Source organism: Nanorana parkeri, unplaced genomic scaffold (genome assembly GCF_000935625.1).
Source record: "Nanorana parkeri isolate BGI_ZX_2015 unplaced genomic scaffold, ASM93562v1 scaffold522, whole genome shotgun sequence".
Classification (NCBI taxonomy): Eukaryota; Metazoa; Chordata; class Amphibia; order Anura; family Dicroglossidae; genus Nanorana; species Nanorana parkeri.
This window is the reverse complement of record NW_017306790.1, coordinates 848,235-872,986: the sequence shown is the minus strand read 5'-3', so window position 1 is coordinate 872,986 and position 24,752 is coordinate 848,235. Positions and strand designations below refer to the sequence as shown.

The 24,752-nt window shown below is 42.0% G+C and overlaps 1 protein-coding gene across 1 annotated transcript in view; it reads right to left on the bottom strand.

Annotated features, from left to right (window-relative positions):
* Positions 1 to 3,961: 3,961 nt before the first annotated feature.
* Positions 3,962 to 24,752, bottom strand: part of STIM2 (stromal interaction molecule 2) — an 83,249-nt gene continuing 62,458 nt past the window's right edge. The window contains exons 7-15 of the mRNA XM_018561404.1: positions 18,231 to 18,342; positions 16,605 to 16,720; positions 16,332 to 16,509; positions 14,607 to 14,784; positions 11,483 to 11,650; positions 9,522 to 9,622; positions 9,114 to 9,352; positions 6,692 to 6,893; positions 3,962 to 5,375 (exon numbers count right to left, since the gene is read on the bottom strand). Of these exons, the coding sequence (XP_018416906.1) occupies positions 4,901 to 5,375; positions 6,692 to 6,893; positions 9,114 to 9,352; positions 9,522 to 9,622; positions 11,483 to 11,650; positions 14,607 to 14,784; positions 16,332 to 16,509; positions 16,605 to 16,720; positions 18,231 to 18,342 (1,769 nt within the window). The 3' untranslated portion in view covers positions 3,962 to 4,900. The remainder of the gene's footprint in view (positions 5,376 to 6,691; positions 6,894 to 9,113; positions 9,353 to 9,521; positions 9,623 to 11,482; positions 11,651 to 14,606; positions 14,785 to 16,331; positions 16,510 to 16,604; positions 16,721 to 18,230; positions 18,343 to 24,752) is intronic.

Below are 24,752 nucleotides of genomic sequence, written 5' to 3'. Positions count from 1 at the left end.
AGTTTCTGCAAAGACACACATTACTTGCACAGCGGCGGCCATTTGCATAAGGATATGAAAAGAAAAAAACTGACCCCTCCAAAAAATGTAAGTTTCTGTGTTTATGTACAGCAACTGCATATGCCTGCTTCATGTACACTGTGTACATTGCTGGCATGTAAAAAAAAAAAAACAAAAGGTGGGAAATGGGCTTTAAAAACAAAGGAAAGGGACATCAGGCCAGGGAAGAAAAGGGATAGATGATGCTGCCTCTTTTTTGACTTGCTACAACTTCTAATGCACAATGTGAGAAGCTTACTGGGTGCAGTGAAATTAGAGTAAGCAATTTTAGGACAAGAGAGTGGCCAACTGTGCAAGACTGGAGTTCAGCTTTAATATGACCCCGCCTACAAGAATTAAACAGTCAGGGATATCTGGGGAGATTTAAGCCCATTATCTCCCTCTCTCTCTGCTTTGTGACATCATCACTGTTGGAGATATCCATATTAAGCTACAAAGCTGGGTAGGGTAGCAGTCTGGTCCCAGTTTACCATTCAAGTTAATGTGAATCACTAGCCAACTTTGTTTTTTAGGTTTTGATTGTTCATTGGAGGGTTAGAACCTCTATTGAGTTTAGATTGACATTGGTGTCCTTTTAAAGGGAGATTTAGCTTCTCTATTGTTTCCAGAACAGGAGGTGGAGAAATCTTTTAATGAGGACCCCACTTCTGGTGACAGCTGCCAAGGAGGGGATTTAGTCTTCCTTCTCCCTTTTTCATCCTCAATGATTGCTTTTCTTTTACAATTTTTAGTTTTGTACAAAATGATAAAATGTCCTATAAATTCCTCAGAAAAATTAAGTGCATAGTTAGATGAAATTAAAAGTGCAAATCATAAAACAGTTTTGAGAGAGTGTGCCGCCCCAACAGGGGCATAGAATATGAGATGCATAGCCTCAGTTAATATTAGCATTGTTATATAGGTTAGAATTTATATAGTGTGATTTGCCTAACTATTTTCTCATAGCTAAATCCATGTGTTATCCTATGCTGCCATCTAGTGGCCTTTTGTTGTAACAAACATGTTTTCTGTAATTATTCCTCATGTGACGATGTATTTCCCCCTAGTGTAGCCCCTTCCTGCTTCCTGTGTGCAGTACTTCCTGGGTCATGGGCACAGTTGAAAGCCACATGTAACAAGGACCCACATGTAATCTGCACAGTACGTAGGAAAGGCATCATTTTCTGACCGCACAATACTATAACCGTTCAACTGCTGTTCCTATCATCTGCTGTAACCTGATGTAGAAGAATAAACACCTTTTTTGAATGAATCGGTATTGACGAGTTCAGCTATCTGACGAGGATTGTCCGCAGTGAGTATATCTGCTTATACAGGCCAGGCATAGAGGTCTCAGCAAGGGATATATCTCGCTATCACAACGATCGGAGTCAGAATAGAGGGTGCTAGATTGTTCACATATTATAAATGGCAAAGAAACCTTTCCTGTTAAGAATAATGACATGTTTGAATTGGACGCAAATCACAATTCTGATCTATATCCAAAATTAAACAGCAATATGAACTCCTTTCATTGTGAATAGAAAAGTATAGCAAAGTCAATGTCACAATGCCAAAACTGCATAAGGAGTTAGCAAAATTGATCTTTTAACATGTTATAAAAAGACCCCCATAGACTTGCAATGGGAGCCAGGGGTAATAATACTCAAGTACTACTAAGCATGTACCAATGCTTGCATGTTTGACAAATATGGCTGCCCCACGTTAGCAGAGTGACCATTCCTTCCAACAGCCAATTCATAATTATTAGGTCTATTAAAGTTTAAGCGTCATTGACTATGCGGGTTTTCTTCATTGTAAACAATGCTTTTACTTTGATGAGCTGCGTGCTAGGGCCTTGAATGGGCTTGGTAAACACAGCATATGTGTGTGCATTCCAAAATGATTAAGGTGGCCATCTAGATGTTGGCTCCATATGTGAATATTAGCTTATAGCTCATTGAAGAGAGTGTATGAGTGTGATGTAAATACAGTGTTGCATATTTCTGAAAGCACTGGCAGCATAATGCTACACACGTGTACAACAGGGTCAGTTGGCTTTAGTGGGGGGGTTCAAGGAGTGACATCAAGCGATTCTTAAAGTGGAACTAAACTCTTCCATTCTTTACAGCTGAAGACTGCCATCTTGGCTTCCATTTAGATCTGCAGTTGCCATGGTGTTGGACATGATCAGCTGTGAAACCAACCAGTAGTGGGCTTGAATGTTCAGTTTAGGACCGACTCACACCACAAAGTCTGCGTTCCAGAGCGTTTGGCCTCTGGAACGCACACCAGCCGGCTCCCTGTGTTCAGGGACGGGAAGGGGTGTGGCGGTGCATTGAAGTCAATGGCACAGCAGCCGAGCCTGTGTTCCGGGTGCAGAAGAGGGGCGTGGCTGCGGTGCCATTGACTTCAATGCACCGCCACGCTCCCTCCCGCCCCTGAACACAGGGAGCTGGCTGGTGTGCGTTCCAGAGGCCAAACACTCTGGAACGCAGACTTTGTGGTGTGAGCCGGCCCTAAGAGCAGACATTCACACAGGCAACAGTAACAGTCACCACCTGAGACATGGTTTTAGAACATTAACACTGGTTGATGGGATTATTCACCTTAGAGGAAAATAGTCCCAAGGCCCCGTTCACACCAGGGCGTGGCAGCATGTTTCCCACACATTTGGGGGACTTTGTTTCCCGTGGGTCCCCATTGATCCCCTGGACACCCACCAACCACGGAAAAGTAGATGTTGAAAATTTGCTGACATGTATTCAGTATTTCCCCCCCATTTACACATGCATGACCGATTGGGGGGGTGCTCGCTTGCATTTGGGGTGCAGTTACCCAATAATGGCAGAACAAGCATGTTACACATTTGTGCAGATATTGTGACCGCGCGTCAAAGTGCGTACTTTTGAGCATATTTGATGTGTGTTCAACAATACGCCTTGGTGTGAACGGGGCCTTAGGGGCATACACCACTAGCTGCACCGGACAACTGTGTTTACTCCATGCACTCCATTTACTCACTCATTCAGACTCATCATTGATACAATAGGAATACAGGCAACTGCATTTTCAGAAGTCAGTAATGACTGTCCCATATTCTACTCAGTAAGGCAACTCCGGCCCTCCAGCTGTGGTGGAGCTACAAATCCCATGAGGCATTGCAAGATTCTCACAGCCACGACTCCTGGAGAGAGATGCATCATGAGATTTGTAGTTTCACCACAGCTGGAGGGCCGGAGTTGCCTTACTGCAGTAAGGGTTTCCTCGACAGCTGAAGTAGCCCACCTCTGGCCCTCAAGCTGCGGTGAAACTACAAATCCCATGAGGCATTGCAACATTTTGACAGCCACAGGCATGACTCCCAGAGTCAGAACCTACTCTATGGTGACCACTCAAGTATCTAAAAAAAAACCTAGGACTGTAATTTCCCTTTAACAAGAATGTCAGCTTTTTATCAAGGTAAAACGTACAAAGAGCCCAATACCATTTACATAAAACCTTGGGCATTTGATGAAAAAATAAAAACAGAACACCAACCACAAACCGAATAAATTAGTTTATTGGAAAAAAAATTAACATCTTGAAATGTAACAGATCTACTGATTAAGATTTGAAACAGGCAAAACAAGAGAAAATATCGAAGTATTGGCAAAAGGGGGGTAAGACATACAGGTCTTTAGTAGCAAAAGTATCATTAGTTTAAAAGTGGCATTGTGTTATGTTACAACATGTACAAGTCTCTGAGCAGAGAAACAAAACATGAGTTCGAGCAGTAAGGGCACCCACTGCAGTTATTAGTCATCTGGGCAGTGTGAGCGGTTCATGGCATACAGTACGTTAGCAATACTCATGATGGTTCGAGCTGTGAAGATGCATGGCGGTAACACTTTAACAACATAAACCATAAACGTTTGTTTGATTTTTGCACACCTGCATGCTAATGGAATCAGTGGGGCAGCCCAAGATACAGTAAATGCCTCCAACTTTAACACAGCAGAAAGTTTCAGCACATCCAGTAACCCTTTCCCTGTAAACAATCCCCTGCTAAGTTAATCGCACTTAAAGCACCGAGTCGGGTGCTTCAACGTTCCACCGGCCTGGCTTGCATATAGAATGAAGAGCACGTCCTCTTGTTATTATAGAATATCTACATATATCATACAGCTTGCAGCTCTGTGAAATCACAGTGAAAGCCCTGGGAATAAAACACTATATATATATCTCTTACAGCAGGACTCAAATCTGTAACAGTAAGGAGGGAATCTACACAAACCTACCATACAGAAAATGTATGGCTTCCTTGGAGGGAAATCACATCGATTAGAAACTCTTAGGCTCTACTTTAAAAACCCGGTTGATTTAAAATTGAAAACGGACCTTCTTATCTGTCATTTTACAAATCTTACTTCACTTGCAAATAGCCTTTTGTTTTGTTTTTTTATTTTCCAGTCTGGAAAAACTGTAGTGCAATTAGTTATTTAGTCCATGGTGTAAAATGTCATAGCTCTGTGGAAAGATAAGAAGATGCTCCAGTAAACAAGAGGAAAGGGGTAAGCCCCAAATCTGGCTTCATTAGTTCATTTAAAGCTTGGAAGTCCAAAGTGGCTTCTGAAAAAAAAAAAATGATAGAGTAACTAAAAACTTGAAAAGCAGAAATAGACAAAAAGTGACTGTAAACAGATCCCCCTTTCCAATAAAATTCAGTGATCGCTGGCTTGACCTTCACAGTCAGTAAAATAGTAGACAAACTTCGGAGCATCCTGTCGGCACGTCCAGTCTTGAAAACTCCACATGGAGTTACATTCTGACACTGGTAAAAATGGCGCCTCTATTGTCTTTTTCCTTCCCTTCAAGTGACTTACTTTGAGATTTTCTTCAAGAGGACCTTAATTTTAGACTGCTTTTTCTTCTCTCCGTTATGCGAGAGTTCAGGCGTTGTAGTCTTGAGGACTTGAATCCCATGGACCTCTTGAACTGGCTTGCTTTCATTCAGAGAGGAGGTGAAGGAAGGATGGGGAGGCTTGGAGGCTGGTAAAATACTGGAAATCTGATGTAAGCTGCAAGATTTCTCCAGAATACCGTTGTATACCTTACTGGCTGGGCTAAACACCATGCTCTGGCTTTCTGTTAAACCCATGGTGTCAGGGGTGGAGGTCTTAGAAATATCTGTTGCCAAAGCAGAGTCTGCAGACAAAGACTCCTCGCAGGACGAGTCCTCTCTGGAGATCTTTCGCGGAGGTGCGCTGACCTGCTGCACCTCCAGGATTGAAGGAGGAGACGGCTTTCTTCCAATAGAAGAATTCAGAGAATCACATTCTGAGCCTGTATCTTCCCTGAAACAAAGACCAAGACACGCTCAATTATTCCGCTGACCATGAAGAGATTGCAGCTAAAATCCAAAACCAGAAAAAAATTATAATAACATTCATTTAATCAAAAATCCTGGAATCATGAAAGGCATCACCTGACAATTTTGATTTATTGGGGGGGGGAAAAAAGTATATTTGCCAGAGCTGAAAAGCTGAACTCCAGGCAGATAAAACAAATGGCAATTAATATTCTGACATATTGGTTAAAAAAGAATTATATTTTTAAATGCAGCTATTATAAGTATCAGTTAGAACTGACAGCCGACTGTAACATACTGTACAGCCACACACAGACTGGGGCAGAATAAGGAGGCAATCAGGTACACTGTATGTGTGTGTGCTGACGAGGGACCCGAACTAAACAGGTTTCTAATCTGGAAAACCCACTTAAAGTTGCTAAAAACAAAACTCTGGTGAAAATGGACATAGGTGGCGTGTATTATTTAAGTCCCAATACGTTTTACAAGTTTATACATTTTTTTAGATATAGAGGTGTTGTGTGAGGCTACCTCGTCACACAATGAAGTTCTTATTTACTGGAGGTAACACAAAAGGTACTAATAACTAATCCAAAACAGAACCTGGAAAAGGCAACTATAACATTAAAAACAAAGTTGTGATATTGAGGTCCAACATTGTTGACAATGGTTAACATTTCACCTGTAGAACTGAAAACCTCCCGTGTCATCTTAAAGTGCCCATACACTATACGATTATCGTACGAGAATCGCGGGAAATCCCGCGATCGTACGATAATCGTGAAGTGTATGGAAGGCGTGCGACCGTTTCTACTGTACAGTCGCACATCTTCCGTCGAACAAGCAGGCTGGAAAACCGGCCGGGAATCGTACGACTCTCGGCGGGTTAGTGGCGTGCTTGTTCGACAACTGCCAAACGTGCCGGTGTGCGCACGCGCACACTGCACGTTCAGCATTGCAGTCATCGGAAGCCCGCCCCTCAGGGGGGAGGGCTTGCAATGATCGCAAGTATGGTCTGCCTGTCCAAGATGGGCAGATTGTACGTTTTTTAAAATTACTTTACAACCATCGCAAGACAATAAATGCTGTCTTCTTACTGAGAGTTAGGAATGAAATAAATTAGGCAAACATTGGCTTGTGACTTATGAGAATGTGGATAGCATTAAACCCCTGAGCCACTGGTTGTGCAGCACTTTTTTTCAAATGGGGTTTTAAAGATACATTTTTTTAGGCTTGTGTACAGTATAATATCTTATTACAATCCACCTTTTATGCATAACAGGCTGACTTGATTTCCCATACCACTGTTTTTCTGCAATGAAATAAATGGCATCCTCTTCCTCCTCGGTGCGGTACAGAGCAGGACAGCTTGATATAGACAGAATATCTGGATCAGGTGACTGCAGAACATGCTGAGACTGGGGGGAAGGTGGAATAACACTACGCCGAGGACGACACATGCTGCTGCTGCGTGCCAATGTTCCATGGGTCTTTATAATAGAACCTTTAGAAACAGGAGAAGAACTGTAAGAACATAACAGAAACACGACTTCCGTGCCAGCGAAAACAAGAACGAAGATTCTTAAAAGGAATCTGTCACAATCTGTGTGAGTTGTCTCAGATGAAAGTAGACAATCTCCAAATCATAAGCAGCATGCTATCTGCTATATGTTGAGGCGGAACCTACTCATCACTTCTCCCCGTTCTGCTTTGCGACAGATTTCTTTTAAAAATCAACAAGTCAACAAGTAAAATATCAAAAATCAATAACATGTTTTATGCTCATTATACATCACTTATGCGTATTCATATTTGGTTGGCCGTCTTTTGCAGTTTGGTGGAGCTGACACTAGGTGGCACTGCTCACAAGTTAAATCCGAGACCATTTTTACAGTGAAAGGGGGAAGTTTCATAAAAATGGAGAGCCCATTCTTGTCTTTGCACTTAAGTGTTCTCCATAGTACATTAAACACAGTACTAAATGCACACCGAGAGATTAAATAAAGCTCATATTGTGTTTTTTGGTACCGCTTTCCTGTTTGCTGCAGTTTAGTTTGATGAATGGCGGTAGATGTAAGCAGCTATGCATAATGTGGTTTATAATGCCTGCAGAGAGCCGCCCTCTTAGGCTGCACGTTTTAAAATAGGAAGTCATTCTAGAATGTGATTTTATGGTGTGTTGCATATTTAATAAAACCCATGCATGTCATCTACAAGCAAGCTGTTTGCAAACCTCCCACTGCATGTGGGAAGGAGCGAGAGCCTGGTTATGCAGCAGAATCCTAGATCCCCCCCCCAGGAAATATGGGGTAGACATTTCTGCCCTCTCACTTATATTCTACCTGACAGAATAGGATCTACAATATAGACAGACACTCCCCATATGCATACAATTGCACAAATAGCTGGATGTGAATAGGGCTGGTAGAACAGGTATTAGAAATAGGACCTCTGACGTCTACTTGTGTGTGATTTGAATGTAAACTGAGCGGTCCAAACTAAGGAAGCATATTTCAGTGGCAATGCTCGTTACACCAGAGGCTGCAAACATCTCTGTGTACACAGGCGTACAAAAGCGTGACATGCAAAGCAATCTTGCTGAATGATGACCGCAGCAATTAGTGAACCGAAGTGTTGCATAGCTTCCACGTTCCAGCATGCCTTTATCTTCCCAATATAATTCTATCATACTTCACTTTACACCAACAGAACGATGCAGAGAACACAACACATTTACCTGACGGCCACCCCCACCTCCTCTATTCAGACACGGAGAGCAAAGAGATATATAGGGTTTCTGTGCATGAGGAGCATGTGACAATGTAGGCTCTTACTAAATGGGCACCGAAGAACCAACACGGTGCCTTGAGAATAATTTTCTTTGCCTTCTGATGGTCAAATGGAGAGGTCGGGGTACAAAAGGAAGTCACATTATGGCACCCTTGGGAATGCAGCAGTTATGTGAATCTGTTGCTGTATTCTGAATTGGCAAAACACAGGCTCCCTTTAAACAATCTTTACATGGGATTGCTTAAAGTAGATTTGAACCTGAAAACTAAAATCTCATATAGGATTTTCACATATTAATGTCAATTCAAAAGTTGTTAAGCTTTCATTAAACTAATAGCTGCTAATTCTACCATTAGGGTCCTTGTTCAGGCACTTCCTGTTATGGGGGGGACAAATGTCTCCCATTTGTGCTGCTACATTGTCACACTGCCACATAAGCCTCTGAGGAAGACTACAACTGGCCATGATAACACATTGCACAGGCATGGTTAGCCTTGTCAGTTTCAGGAAGCCCTACCCAAGCAATGAGATGAAGCCAATGTTGGAGTGTGCACATGTAGACAGGAAGTGGCTGAAAAAAGCCGAAATTAACAGTACTAACAAAACAAAAAAAAGGATACAAAGTTAGTCTTTCATTTAAACAAAACATTTGTTTTTGTTACACAGTGCTTTACCAAACCAAATGTAATCCAGTTAGGGTTTAGATCTAGTTTAAGGCGCACTTGTCATGTACTCATTCAAGCAACTAGGAAAAAGCTGGCTCAGCTAAATATTGCCATCTATAAATGAGGAGACTCAGCTTTTCCAGATCTATGTCTAGAGATGGATTTCTCTGTCCTGTAAAAGATATGTATGGGACCATTTTTAATCCATAATTTGCTTCTATTCCAAAAGAAAACTCTAACTTAGCTGAAAGTTGGAGAGATGTACATACCATGAAACTGGGAAATGATTGGAGGTGTATCTTCATCCAAGTCGTCCACTCCTCCGGCAATCGGGTAAGGAGGGATTGAGACTCTGGGCATAACCACCCAGCTGTGGTCTGAGTACAGAGTGGAGGTTAGGTTTGCCACACCAGAATTGTGGACAATTTGAAAGCCACAAACCTTCTCAATCTGCTGCCATCGGTAAAGGCGCTCTCGTAAGCATGTCGTTAACTCAGACAGTGCTTTCCTGTGGAATCAAATGTATAAAGTGAGGTCTAGTCTGAAACAAACATTTCCAATATAAATAAGGCCAGTACAACAGCAAACACGTGAAGTGTAGCCAATCTACCACTAACATTTATTTGTAAACTTTAATGGAAGGAGAGAAGGAGAGAGCAAACAAAACCAATACTTACTTTGCTTCAAGAATTTTATGGTCCACCTCATCCAGAGATGAGCTGTGTGCAACATGCAATGTTCCAAAAACTGTGCTCCTCTTCTTCTTTATTTTTTCTGCCTATAACAAAAACATATAAACAATGGTGAACTGTAAATATTCAACAACCACTCTGCGCTGAAAATCTTAACCTCAGGCCCCTTTCAGACAGGCAGGCGGATCTGATCGGAAGCCCAGTGGTAGTCTATGGGCAGCCAAATCTAAACGGATGACTTCTGTGCAAGTCTGGGAAAACAAAACAGAGTTCCATTTTGGCAGACTTGATCGTGACGGATCCGAGGTAATCTGATCTAAACAGACATGTCCGGTTACATCCGACTCCACACAGACCTAACTTGGGTTGTGCAAATCCAGTTTTTTCCTCCATCGTAAGAAAGGAAAAAAATGGACAGCTATGAACATAACTGACACCTGTACCGCTCCCCTGCTGATCGGAAATGACAGTGCCTGCTAATACCAATTCTCCCCCACAAAGGGGATAAGCAAAAACTATATAAAATGGTGCCCAGCGCTAAAACTTAATTCAAAAGTGCCAAATCTGTAAAAAAAACAAACCTTTATTCAATTCTCCACCTTAAACCAATCGTGCGAAACTTAACAAAATCCAATACATTCAAATAAATGAAACCATAATATAAATGTCAATAGATCAAAAGGCAATAATAAACTTTTTCTCCTGTGCGTTATCCTCCAACACGTGTGCTTCAATTACAACAAAACATTTGTAATCCACCCCACCATGTGAAGAGGCAGCCCCAGGTTTAAATGAAGGTGCCAGAACCAAATATAAAAAGTCACTAAGCACCTTTTTGTCTCGTATATAACCTGCTCTGCCTTCAGCAATACTCCAACATTTTCTACCATGTGCCGTTGTTTAAAAAGAGAAGGTCTAATAGTAGAATATAATTAATATTAAAATAAAAGTTTTAAAATAGGACCAACTTAATGGTGCTAAACCGGCACCAGCGCTTAAGGCTAGGTTCACGCCTAGGCAACAGCTCACCGCAATTGTGCACGATTCCGCAAAGATTGCTGCGCTGTTAGGAGTCGCCAAGGTGTGAGCTGATCGCACTGTGGGTGCCATTGTTTACTAATGGCACCCCAGTCGCACCGGGCGGATTGCGCGGTTTCCCCGTCACGATTCTACCCGTGCTTCCGAACACAAGTAGCCACTTGTACCTTTTTTTCTGCGATTTCCGCACGGATGTCACCCCCATTGAAATCAATGGGGCCGTGCAGCAATCGTTGCCTGCATTGTGCAGGACCGCACGGGTTTCGTGCGGTGTAGTGCAGCTGTGAACCTAGCCTCAGTCCTCACACTCGCCCAAACTTCTGGGAGTGGAGTACATTCAGAGAACGTGTTGACATCATTTTTAAACAACAATAATGAACTATATACTGCTAACTCACATCAGGAGCACCCACATCTACCAGGTTGCAGCCAATACATTTCTACTATTAAAACGATTTTTAAAAAAAACGAAAGTTCTACTGATGATATAAATGTATTCATTTATATCTGATCATAGAGCAGTAAAAAAATTAAAATAAAAAACATAAATCTTAAAGTTTTCACGCTCCATCTGCTTCCTATACAATAACATAAAAACATGGAACCCTTAAAAGGAAATGTGGCTGCCATTTCTGTCCTACTCCGAAACATGCTGGTTGCCTGGCCATGTCTAGTTTCAATGCCTATTTAGCCCCAGACATGGAAAAAGCATGCTACAAGAAGTTTAAGAATTCCCTAAATGTATATTTGTTCCAGGTCAGTGACTGAGAAAGCAATAAAATGCATCAGCATGACAACCAGCGAACCAACATTGGTAAAAGCAGATAAACAATGGCATGTCCCATATTTGTATCCTGATGAGAGTTTACATACAACTGCTTTGATGACAGATCTTTATTATTCATTACCTCCTCTTTAGCAATGGCGAGATGCATTTCAGCATTTTGTTTCTTGATGTTATAGTACTGGACTTCCACCTCATGTGTCAACTGCAGCCACTTCTGCAGAGCATCAGGAATAGACCAATTGCTTCTCAGCTCAAATTCTTTCTCTGCTTTTTTCAGAGCCATCCGAACCTGGAGAAAAAAAAAAAATTGCTTCAAATAACAATTCTAGGGAAAACATTAAACGGAAAAGGTTTTACCAGCAAGCAGCTAAAATCAGTACATTCAATATACCTGAATTTCTATAATTCACTCCATCTAACTGGTAATGCAACTGGAAGAGTTGCTGGAAGTTGGCGCTATGTAACCAATCACATTTACACTTTTAACACAGGACCGAATCGGAATGGTCGTGAGTGTTTTGTAAATATATTTTTCTAAGTCATGCTTCCTGAATGAGGGAGACACGGCACAGTAGCCAGCGGTGTGTTTGGGAAGTGTATCCCACCTCAACCTAACCACTGAACTATCAGATTCTCAAACAATTCATCCCCACACAGCTACCTCATGTATCACTGGCCACTTCCTTTTAGATTGTAAGCTCTCAGGGGCAGGACCCTCCTTACAATCTTGTCTTGAATTGTATTGTAATGTCTTCCCCATATTGTAAATCGCTGCACAAACTGTTGGTGCTATATAAATCCTGTATAATAATATTCCTGCCTCAAGCCATGCTCTCAGACCTCCAGACAACTATTTCATGGTTTCAGTAAAGTGGAGCACTACAGCAGTGCTGGTTGCAAAACTGAAAAACTACATTTAATAATCTACAATTAATTTAGACATCTCAAAGCTTATGAAGCCATTCACAGGAGTCATGGCGTTTGCATCGTTACATTTCGGAAGGTGTTATTTGCCTGACAGATTGGCTTACCTCCAAGCTTCAACATGGAGTCATCATTCCAGAACAAGTATGCAGATACAAAATTCTGACTTTACACTGACAATCTCAACCTATGATGTACTGAGGTCACGACACCCTCAACCTTTCATAGCCTCTAGTAAATAGTGGGAACCATGTCTTGCTGTGATTTAGTGATTTATAGGAGTATATTAGAACACTCTTAATTACAATGCTTTTCAGGAGATCGATCGTTCTGTGGCCACACAAGGGAGATTTCATTAGCAGGTGTAACCTGTAACTACACTTCCATCTGGACCTGTGGGAGGGAGGCCCAATCTGCTACTATAGAGAATAAAATTTCCAGTCTTCCCAGAAACCACATACATCCAACCTAAGAGAAGGAACCATAGGGTGTGCACACGGTTACTAGTGGTTTACTGTGTCCACATGGATTGTGTCCACTGGAGCTCCTGTCTCTATGATTGTAATGCTCGCATAGATCCGCCCACCTGATGCATTTCGTCACTATTGACTTCCTCTGAGGCGACGGTCTGCAAGGAAGTCTGCACCTTTCAAAGCGCTAATTGTTCATCTGAAATATGGTGAGCAATAAGAGTCGGTGAGTGCGGCCAGATCTCATCTTTGAGCACGGTGGAGATTGGAGAGCACGGATTCACTAATTGTCTATGCATTCATGGACAGGGTGTTGATTATAAAAGTTGGAAGATATATCATCACATATTTCAAGGACTTTATTGTATCAAGAAGTTATGGATTTCACATATGGTTATGTAGATTAAAAGCGAGTTGTACATCACTTGTGAGATTCAACACAGGATTTTCTATATGTACACATTTTATGAGATGTACTAGCACATCTTTTGTTTTCCATGTTTATTATGGTTTATAGTGTCCAGACCATAAGATCAAGAGTTTTTTCTTACTATCAGCACAGGCATTGTGCAACACAGATGTTGTGTATGACACAAAATTGTTATCACTTTTTTGACAATTTCACAATTCATTCTATTTTTCTCACATTTTAGGAATTTATTTGAGTTTGTGAAGTGCAGTGCCATTATCTTTTTTACTGGTGGTTTGCTACTGATTTTGGAGCCACCATCCAATCAGCCCAATATAGGATGGAACTGCTGGAGAGTTCACATTAAACAGTGGGAAGGTGGGGAGGACACACTGAGAACGTGGCCCATCTCTGCAGTTGGAAACATTGAGTTTTCTTTGGAAAGTTCTATAGAGACCTTTAAAAATCGGGACATGTTCAGTATAAATAAAAGGTAGGAACTGCCACAGAAACAAAAGCTTAAAGTGTATCTACACCCAAGAACAAAAATGTAATATTGCAGCTTACCAGTTCTTAGATGTTGTAGCTGCATTAGTGTTTCCCAGACTTGCTTCCTTTATTTTCACCTGGTGATCCAGCCAGTAGCACATTTCCTGCCTTGGGTGACAACATTCATAGTGGTAATGTATTTACGGAGAAGCAGCGTTGTCACACTAGTACAAGAGGTGTTTTAGGACTAGAGACAAACACCCCCCTTAACTCATCTCTGTAACAGAGGGGAGATGCTCTGTACATCAGAGAAAATGTGCCAGGCAGTGCAAGCATAGGCAAAGAGCACAGGCACTTGGAAGAAATTACGGACTTTCTGGCAGGATCAACAGGCTTTTTTAGCACTTAAACTGATGTAATTAAACACTTTCAATTGTATATTTAATAGACAAAAGGCAGAAAATAGTTCATTGTCGGGGTTTACATACACTTTAAGCCATTTTTGTGTTTAAAGAGAGTCATGCAATATATATCTATATATCTATATATCTATATATCTATATATCTATATATCTATATATCTATATATCTATATATCTATATATCTATATATCTATATATCTATATATCTATATATCTATATATCTATATATCTATATATCTATATATCTATATATCTATATATCTATATCTATATAGATATATATCTATATAGATATAGATATATATAAACACAGTAAATATCTATATCCATCTATAGATCTATCTATCTATCTATATAACAGAAATACGATTAGAGATTCCACTGTCCTTTTATGTCATTTTAAACACAGAGCAGGGGATACCTGGGCGGATCTTTTGTCACTGTCCACTCTGACACAAATGATTCTCCTTAGAAGAGTATAACTAAATGTAGACGCTTGCAGCTAATCTCCACCCTTCTGTGACTTTACCTGGACTAGCTCCTCTTCTGCGTACTTCAGTCTACTCAGTTCACATTCTGCACCCTCACGCAATTCTCTCAATCTTTGAGCTTCACGTTTTGCATCGCTTATTTCATCCATTAATTTGCGTTCAAGGTTTTGTTTTTCTACAGCCACAGTTCTGTTTTCCTCCTGAGCTTTGTCAAGCCTGAGGAGAAAGAAAATATAGGAGTTTATAGTTTAGAAATGAGCGGGATCACATTAGCGGACAGCAGAAAAAGTGAATTATCTACTTGTTGAGGCCATTAAATATATCAAAAAAGTCAATTTAAGAGGAAAAATATCGGATATTTAAAGTGATATTAAACCTTTAGGTGTTTTTTGTTGTTTTTTTATGATGAGGAAGCCATCACTTACATGAAAACTTTTTCGTAACTATTGCGGAAGAGTCCTGGGGTAATGCTAAAAAAATATATGAAACATGATTTCGGTGTTTGGAAGTCAGAATGTTAAACACAGAATTCTGAGATTAAAAGTCAGAATTCTGAAATTCAAACAGAATTAGGTTTCATTTTTTTTTTAGCATAGCCCCAAGGCTGTTCCGTAATCCCCGCAATGCAAGACATAAGTGCTCGTTTCCCTCGGTGCTAAAATAACAAAGTTATACTCACCCAAAGTTCCGTGCCAGCTAGACTATATTGCCAAAGTATTGGGACACCCCTCCAAATCATTGGATTCAGGTGTTCCGTGAAATTTCCTTGCTACTAAGTGGAAGCAACTGGGAACAACAGCAACTCAGCCACGAAGTGGTAGGCCACGTAAAATGACAGAGCGGGGTCAGCGCATGCTGAAGTGCACAGTATGCAGAAGTCGCCAACTGCAAACTTGCCTGCTTACATTGTGCCAAGTGTAAGGTTTGGTGGAGGGGGGATTATGGAGTGGGGTTGGTTTTCAGGGGGTGGGCTTGGCCCCTTAGTTCCAGTGAAGGGAACTCTTTAAGGCATCAGCATACCAAGACATTTTGGACAATTTCATGCTCCCAACTTTGTGGGAACAGTTTGGGGATGGCCCCTTCCTGTTCCAACATGACTGCGCAAAGTCCATAAAGACATGGATGAGCGAGTTTGGGGTGGAGGAACTTGATTGGCCTGCACAGTCCTGACCTCAACCCGGTAGAATACCTTTGGGATGAATTAGAGTGGAGACTGCGAGCCCGGCCTTCTCGTCCAACATCAGTACCTGACCTCACAAATGCGCTTCTGGAAGAATGGTCAAACATTCCCATAGACACACTCCTAAACCTTGTGGACGCCTTCCCAGAGGAGTTGAAGCTGATATAGCTGCAAAGGGTGGGCCAACTCAATATTGAACCCTAGGGACTAAGACTGGGATGCCATTAAAGTTCATGTGCGTGTAAAGCCAGGCGTCCCAATAAGTTTGACAATATAGTGTAGCCGTCACAGTGCTCCCTCCAGCCTCTCTCCTTCTCCACTGCAGCAATGGAATCTTCCTCAACATTCTCACATCTATTCACTGCGTATGTACATGAACCTAGACAATAACAAGCACTTAACCCTTGCAGTGCAGGGGTAACCCCCCTGCAAGGGTTAATAACACTTCTTCCTTGAGTTCCTCTTTAAACTAGAAGATACATTCCCAGGGAATTAATGCAGCTGAAATTCTATAATTATGTATCCTGAAATTACACAATAAACTCGTAAAATAATCCTGTGGTGTAAAATTCTGGAATCTTACCTTTCCTGTAGCTCAAGAAGACTCATTTCCGCTTTCTGCAGCCCCTCTAAATCTTTCATCATCTGTGCTATATGCTCCTTAGAGGTCTTATTCTGAGTGTAGGCGAACCAGCATCCTCCAACACCGATAACGATAGATATAGTCAGCACAAAATCTTTCACCCAATTATGAGGAGGTCCTGCAAAGATCACATTTGACATATAAAAAAATCAATCATCAGATCAGAAACACTATTCTGTTCTCATAAAGAGTTTCACCTATTACTCTACTAACTTGTCAAAGGTCCAAACAACACGACATCCAATGCTTTAAGATGGAGTTTTTGTCTGTGGCTTCGATCAATTACTTTCAGATGCGATATCATGAACAAAGGCTCATTAACTGCTATTCTGCATGTGAGAAGAGAAAAATACATTTACTATTAAGATTAATATTAAATACAAATAAACAGGCAACCATGAGGAAAAAAAAAGATCTGAGGAGCTCACAAAGTAAGAATCCCGACTGTTGACGATATCATGGGATATCAGGGGAGCAGCCATGTCACAGCAGTATTTAAAAGTACTATGAGGTGAGTAAAAATCATTAATCCTCATAGTTTAAAGCCGACGCGTGACAATGAAACTGTCACACGTCAGCTCTATAGATCGGGAAGTGAGCGAACACTAGGGCTGCAACAACTTATCGACTAAATCGATTGAAAAAGTTGCCAGAACTGCCCGCATCAACCTCCTCCCCGCCTCACGCTCACATCCACAATCGGCACAGGGACGCGGGGAGAAGTAAGGAGGAGCAGGTGTGGGGGGATGGCAGCCGCCGATAAGACAGGCCCCGATCTCAGAAGCAAGTTGCTGGAAGACTGTTTAAGTAAGCCTGCACTTTCCCACACATGGTGGTCTATAATTGGATTTGTATTCCTCTATAGCTGATGGTACATTGTGCTGTATATTATACAGCACAATATACCACCAGCTATAGAGGACTACAAATCCCAGCAATACATTATACACTGAATGTATAATGTATTGCTGGGATTTGTTATATTCCTCTATAGCTGGTGGTATTCTGCATTGCGCTGCATAGAGGACTACAAATCCCAGCAATAGTATATTATACAGCGCAATGCGGAATACTACCAGCTATAGAGTAAAACAAATTCCAGCAATAATACATTATATAGTGCTGCAATGCCAAATACCACTAGCTATAGAGGACTACAAAACCCAGCAATAGTACATTATACAGCGCAATGCAGAATACCGCCAGCTATAATGTACTAATGCTGGGATTTGTTGTGTTCCTCTATAGCTGGTGGTATTCTGCATTGCGCTGTATAATATACTATTGCTGGGATTTGTTGTACTCTCCTATAGCTGGTGCCATTCTGCATTCATTGCTGTATAATTTTACACTTTCCATTTCACTATATTGCACACAACACTTTTTTACTTCCATCCGCTCCAAGCTTGCTCCTGTGATGGACTACAATCTCAATACAAACTAGTAGTCCCATCACTGGAGCCATTTTTAAAAACGTATTTTATTTTTTATCCGATTAACCGAACGTAATAATCGGCTAACTAACCGATTTTGAAAATAATCGTCAGCTGCAGCTCTAGCGAACACATAGTGTTGCTTGCTCACTTCTCAATCATCTCCCTGTAGAGAGCCATGACTATCAGTCACCGCTCTCCACAGGGATCCCCTCCCCCCCCCCGCGCTCCTCCAGTGCTGAGCGGAGGAATGGACGAGAGAGGGGGTGTGTACAGCTGGCTTGGCATTTACATAGGCAGAGCCAGCTGTCATTCACGCAGCTGGGCGGATATCCGTCCAGGCTGCAGCAGTCTCAGTATACCGCAAGCTGAAGCTCGCTATATATGAAATTAAAATCAAACACACCTTGGCAGAGTTGTTCCTTTGACAGAGTTTTCATGGAACGTCTTCTCATACTGCGGGAGCTCTACAAATTCATGCAACCACCGCAATGTCTCCTCTTCTGTCCAGTTATGTACTAAAAGGCACAACAACGTTTTATAAATACAAGGATTTTACTAAAAAATGTGAGACTTTTTAGTAAGGAAAAGTAAAGTAGAAAAAAAAAAACATGAACACTGTCTATCAAATCTATGTTTTTAATAAAAATACATAAGTTTTAGAGCACACAAACACTAAAATCCCAAACATTTCTCTAAAATATAAAAAGATGATAAAGAGCAGAGTAAATAGATACCAAATATGTAAAGACTCTAAACTGAAGAGCTGGTGTTAAAGGAGAACTTCCCGATCTACTGACCTGACCTGTGACAGTCTCATTGTCACAGGTCGGCTAGAATTATGAGGATGAGTGAAAAGCACTCAACGCATAGTTCTCCTTTATTGCACAGTGCGTACACATGCACTCACAATGCCCTACGCGTGCGTTTCTTTGAATGCAGATGGCGGGTTCGGCAGGGTGGGTTTTAATTTTTTTTATTTTATCATTTTTGACCATCACATTCATTTATTTTTCACTTAACCTTATTGCCATCACACAGGAGCTAACAAGCCCCTGTGTGATAGTGTTTGGAAGTGACAGGTTCTCTTTTTGGAGCCTACCCTCCAATACAGAAGATGGAGCACAGCATTGTGCTCGATCTCCTGTGCAGCCCGGCTTGTGACAGCTGAGATAGGAAGAGCTGTGAGTACAGCGCTCCTGCCTCACTGATCACACAGAGCAGATCGGAGAACAGACAAGCAAGGCTGCTGGGCGGCTGTCACTTGTACTAAACGAGCAGCGGATTCCCTGCTCTACATTGAGCCTTGCTTGCCTACAACAGGGCTAAAATGTAGGGGGAAAAAAAACACCTGCCCAGCGCCCGATACCAGGTGTAGGGCGATATGAATCGTGCACCCCTAGTATGTAAATAAAACTACTGTTAAGTCTGGCATAGATCGCTAACAAAACTACACTATATGAAAAGACAACTACTGGTGGCTACTTCAACTTCCTGGCTAAACAAGGCTTCACATAAAATATCACACTTATATGACTGCTGTAAGTGGGAACAAACAATTTGCCAAACACGATGCAAACGTGATCATGGGATTATTTAAAGTGCCAATTTTACTCACAAATGATGCTTAGTGAAAATTAATTTGAATGCATGTGTTGTTAAAGGGAATTTGTGACTAAGCAAAATATCTGCGTGAGAAGCTACATATGTCCTTTTCTGATGCCTTGGCTGCAGGCAGTTGTGTCACACGGAGCAAGGTGGAATAGGTTCATCTTAATTTCCCGAAAAATAGCATGCAGAACAGGACCAAAGAGCAGCATCCAATTGTGGTGTCTCAGTCTTTTCCGGATTCCTTTTAAATTTAAATTGTGTATGAAAATAAAGAAATCAGCATGTAAAGCACACGCATACACACACCAGGCTGTGGCATTCATAATAAGCTAGTGAATATTATAACAATCAAAGGTAACCTCATGATCAATGTTTTGTTCCGGTCATCCTTGGGTGCTTTTAGGTCATTATCCTGCTGGAGGGCCCATGACCTGTGACTAGACAGTATGTTTCCGCTCCAGAATTCCTTAACCGTCTTTAAGATTTCATTGTGGTCTGCACACATTTGGGCACCCCATGCCAGATATAACAAATCAGTCCTAAAACAGAACAGAGCCTCCTCCAGGTTTCACAGTAGGTACGGTGTTCTTTTCTTTGAAAAACTCAATTTTTCGGCTATACACATAGCTGCTGTGTGCCAAAAAGCTCCAGTTTAGACTAATCTGTATAAAGGACATTCTCACAGAAGCATGGTCTCTTGTCAAACAGCACGATCGCAAATTCCAGCCTGACCATGTTTTTCTTTCAGCAGTGGAGTCCTTTAGGTCGTTCGTGTTTGAGCCCCCTGTCCATTTGATGATCATTTGCGCTATACTTCTGTTAAATATGGGGTCTAGTTTTCTCTAGTGGCCATGTCCAGGGTGGTTGGCTACATGCACATGAACCTTGAAGGCGATGTTAATCATTAACAGCAGCTACTTTTATAAATTGTGTCTTAAAGCTGAACATGGGCTTCAAAAAATAATTGCAAGCAGTAAGGCATTCTATGACTATTCTGCAATAACAAATTCTTACCTTGCTGCCCGCAAACTTCTTTAGAATGCACACGGAGATGTCTTTGTGCCATGAAGAATTAACTTCGGGCACATGCATGGGCATTACATCATCTTAGGCCAGCCAATCAAGGTGGCTGAAGATGCCAAGTTTGGAAGAAGGCCAAGCACCGCTGTTGGTGCCGGCGAGTGAACAAGCAGGGGAGTAGAGTGGACTTTAGCTCCGTTTTAAAGATGTAGGCCACATTCACATGCGAGTGTGCGCAAATATTGCCTATGGTGCTGAAAGAAATGAAACCATACAGAAACAGCAACCATTTAATTTTACAGCTACCAAGCTTTGCATTTCTGTATAATGTGGTTTGGCAAAATGCAGCCTTCTCTGGTTTTCAGAAGGTGCACTGTTTTTCTGTGGCCCAGCATGCACACAAAGTAAAAACACATACTAATCACAAGCAAAATGCAGGTTTTAAAAACCACAATAGTGAGAACAGCCATTGGCAAAATAAAGTATGCCAATGGCAACTGCAACACTACTAAAAACTTTCCTTAGACAAGTCCAGGATCCTTGTTTGCATGTTCTGGCGCATTCAGAATGGACTGCCATAGCACAACACACGTAAACTAGTATCCTCATTTGTGTTATGCAGAACATAATTGGGGTTAATGAATGGCATCATTTGCATTAGAGCACATAAGCGTGAACCTGGCCTAGGACCTGCTGACAATAACTGCCATGTACAGGGGACAAAACAAATTATGCTCGACATAACCAGGAGGGTGTTTAATGGAGGCAGTCATTATACAAATACTTTAATCATTACAGAACTAGAATATACTGCACCCTTGTATACATCAATGCTGCTGACAAACGCAGGCTTTCAGACATGAATGCAACAAAGCTCTAGCTGCATGTGTTCAAACGCAAAAAAGTGGTCTTTGACCTGCTTTGCCTGCAAAGCAAGCACATCTTTAATAGGACATGCTGCTTTCAGAGAATCTCAAAGTGAAGACTGTGAAGCATAGCCTCAGATGGGTCCATTCACACTGTACCATTAAGGCCGGGTTCACACCTAGGCGACTGTTTAGCTGTTTTAGCGCATTTGACATGCGATTTTGCTTTTGAAAACCGTGCATTTCTTAATGCATAGAGAGGTCTAGGGGACCAAAACCCCAAAAATAGCTGCTGCATCTTTGTGTGCGACAGGAGATATTGCATGTGTGACAATGCTTAAGTGTGAACTGTCGACATTGACTTGTATGGGTTTTTGTGTTTTGGTGTGAACCAGGCCTGATGGGAAATGGGAGTCTGACTTGTATTTCACGTTTTGATTCAAACGTCTGTGCACACAAGCGCTAAAATTAGGGATGCTCCAATACCGAAGGTAGCACCGGTATAGGGACCGATACCGGGCATTTTAACAAGTACTTGTCAAAATGCTCCAATGCATAGCGCCGATGCTTGCGCTGTTAATTTTTTTTTCAGTACCTTCCATGGTGCCTCACATGTGAGGATGTCGGCGGCGCTGAGCGTTGCGTCACTGCTGTGGGCGACACTCCAGGTGGGGTCCTAATGTAGGTGGCCGGCAACTGCCCAAAGGACCCCACCTGGAGCGCTGCCTACAGCAGTGACGCGACGCTCCTCCGCTCAGCACAAACTACGTCCTCACAAAATAATTTGGCACCTCCATTGAACAGGCACTAGTAAGTGAGGGCCTGTGCTGAAATGGGAGGTGCATTGTATTTGTAATGTGCACTGTAGAATGTACTTCATATAGAGTAACAGGTTAAATCATGATCCATAGTACATAACGTGAAGTGGTACTATAGATCATGATTTAACCTATTCATGTTAGCAGGGGAGAATTGAAAAACTCTATTGCTGCAGTGTACTCCATACTGTATCTAGTACATATACAGTACATATTCCCAATACCCTGCAGCAATAGATTTACAATTATTCCCTAACATGAATGGGTTAAATGATCCATAGTACATCTACATGTTATGTACATATTATGTACTATGGATCATGATTTAACCTCTTCATGTTAGCAGGGGATAGTTGTAACTCTGTTACTGCAATGTACTGGACGTGTGTGCTGTATATGTACTATGGATTATGATTTAACCTATTCATGTTAGCAGGGCAGAATTGTGAGCGCCTCCCACAAGATTAGCATTGAAATGCAATGCAGCGATCCTGCCCAGCGCCGACCACAAGAGGCACCGTGTGAGGCAACAGGGATCGGAGTGAAACTGAGTGAGGGAAGCTGGGACAGGGCTGGCTGTAAATCTATTGCTATAGTGTACTGGACGTGTGTACTGGACGTGTGTACTGTATGTGTAGTACATATATACCTCACACACCTCCACTACACTGCAGCAATAGATTTACAATTCTCCCCTGCTAACATGAATAGGTTAAATCATGATTGCTACACAAGCTGAGTGATCCATAGTGCATAACATGTAGTTGTACTATGGATCATTTAAAGTCACCTGTCCCTTTAAGAAAAAGTATCGGTAATTGGTATCGGCAAGTACATGAGGGGAATGTACTTGTACCTGGTCTTGAAAAAGTGGTATCGGGACATCCCTAGCTAAAATGATCCTGAGCTGGCATAAAATGGACTAGTGATGAAATGCAGGCACCTTATTGTGCCAGATTAAGCCTGACCTATCATTCGACTGCAAACAGGCAGATGTTCTGGCAAGTGACAGATACTGGAGTGGGTAGAACTTCATGAACTCTCAGGCATTGTTTACATGGGCTGCAGCCTCCATTGCCCTATGAAAAGCGTTTTGCTTTTCAGAGGGCAGTGGAGCAGTGACTGCCTGGCATTCAGCAGGCGATAATGCCGCCTCCTAAATGCAAGATTTTTTTTTATTTATTTCAACAGGGATCATTGCAATTGTTGTATTTGACAGGCGGCGCTGCATACTGTATATTTTTTTTTGCTGCACCGCAAATCATTGCAGCTGTGGCAATGTGCACAGAACGGTTCGGTCTCATTGCAACGGTTGCTGCAGTAAAACCGCTCATTAGCCATGCAGTTTTACTGCCCACCCCTGACATCCGTGTGAACAAGGCCTTAGAGAGAAGCTGAGGTAAAGCTGTGTACAGCCTGGGCCCGCTACCTGAGTGTTTAACATGGATCGATTTTCTGACAAAAACGGGAACTTGCAGAAGCCTGTCCTTCAGAACTGTTTCCCTATTATTTGGGCCACGTCCACTTTGTTTTTTAAACCATCTGCACTTGTTCACAGACAAACCTGATAAGATGAGAGTTAAACCCATATCACCAATGCCATCAGGAATGTGAACTGTAAAGCTGGATGACTATGGAGAACCGGGCGGGTCCATATAAGGAATACAAGTTCTCCTGCTATTCAGTGAAATCAGTGAATAGGAAAGTGTTTGAAAGTACCATTTATCTGGAGAGCGGTCGGATAAAAGGAAAAGGTTTAAAATGTCACCTTACAAGGCCATGGAAGAAAAAAAGATCAGGTTCACATATTTCCATCAACAAAAAAGCTCCAAAAATAGAATTTTCTAATGCTGCTTATTTATTGTAGTAGTTGAAAGGCAAAGTGGGTCTGATTTATGAAACAAAGGAGAAAAAAAAAAAATAGGAGTGTTACCTACAGCAACTAGTAAGGTTTAAAAAGGTAGAACCCAGTACAGCCTCTGGCACTTGGAACATACAACCAGCGCCTATAAATGTTATGCTCCCTTATTTATGGACTCTCCAAAACACTGCATTCTCAATCCCACCTCCTTCAATCTACAGGCAGCATTATGTGAAGGGATGTTTGAAGTCCTGCCCAGAGGCACTATAAATGCCAGCTACAATCTGAGAAGTTACACAAAACTGGACCCATTTCCAACTTTAGCACACATGCAGGCTTTCCTGGACTGCAGTGACAGTGGAATGACATAACGGATTGTGATGAATTGCCTTTAAAAGGAGAACTATGGGGTCAGTGTTTTTCCCCATAGTTCCCCTTAGGGTAACGGGAGGACACAAACTAGCGTCCTCCCGTTACCCTAAGCTCAGTATACCGCGAGTGTATACTGAGATGCTGCAGCCGATCACGACTTAGATGACGGGATCCGCCCAGCTGCGTGAGTGACAGCTGGCTCTGCCTATCTAGAGGCAGAGCCAGCTGTACCCGCCCCCTCCATCGTCCGTTCCGCCAGTCAGCGCTGGCAGATCGGAGCGGGGAGAGGGGAACCCAGCCCCTCCCCCTGTCATGGCAGAGAGCCGTGACAGGATCGAGAGGCGAGCGAACCCGGTATGTGTTCGCTCACCTCCCGATCT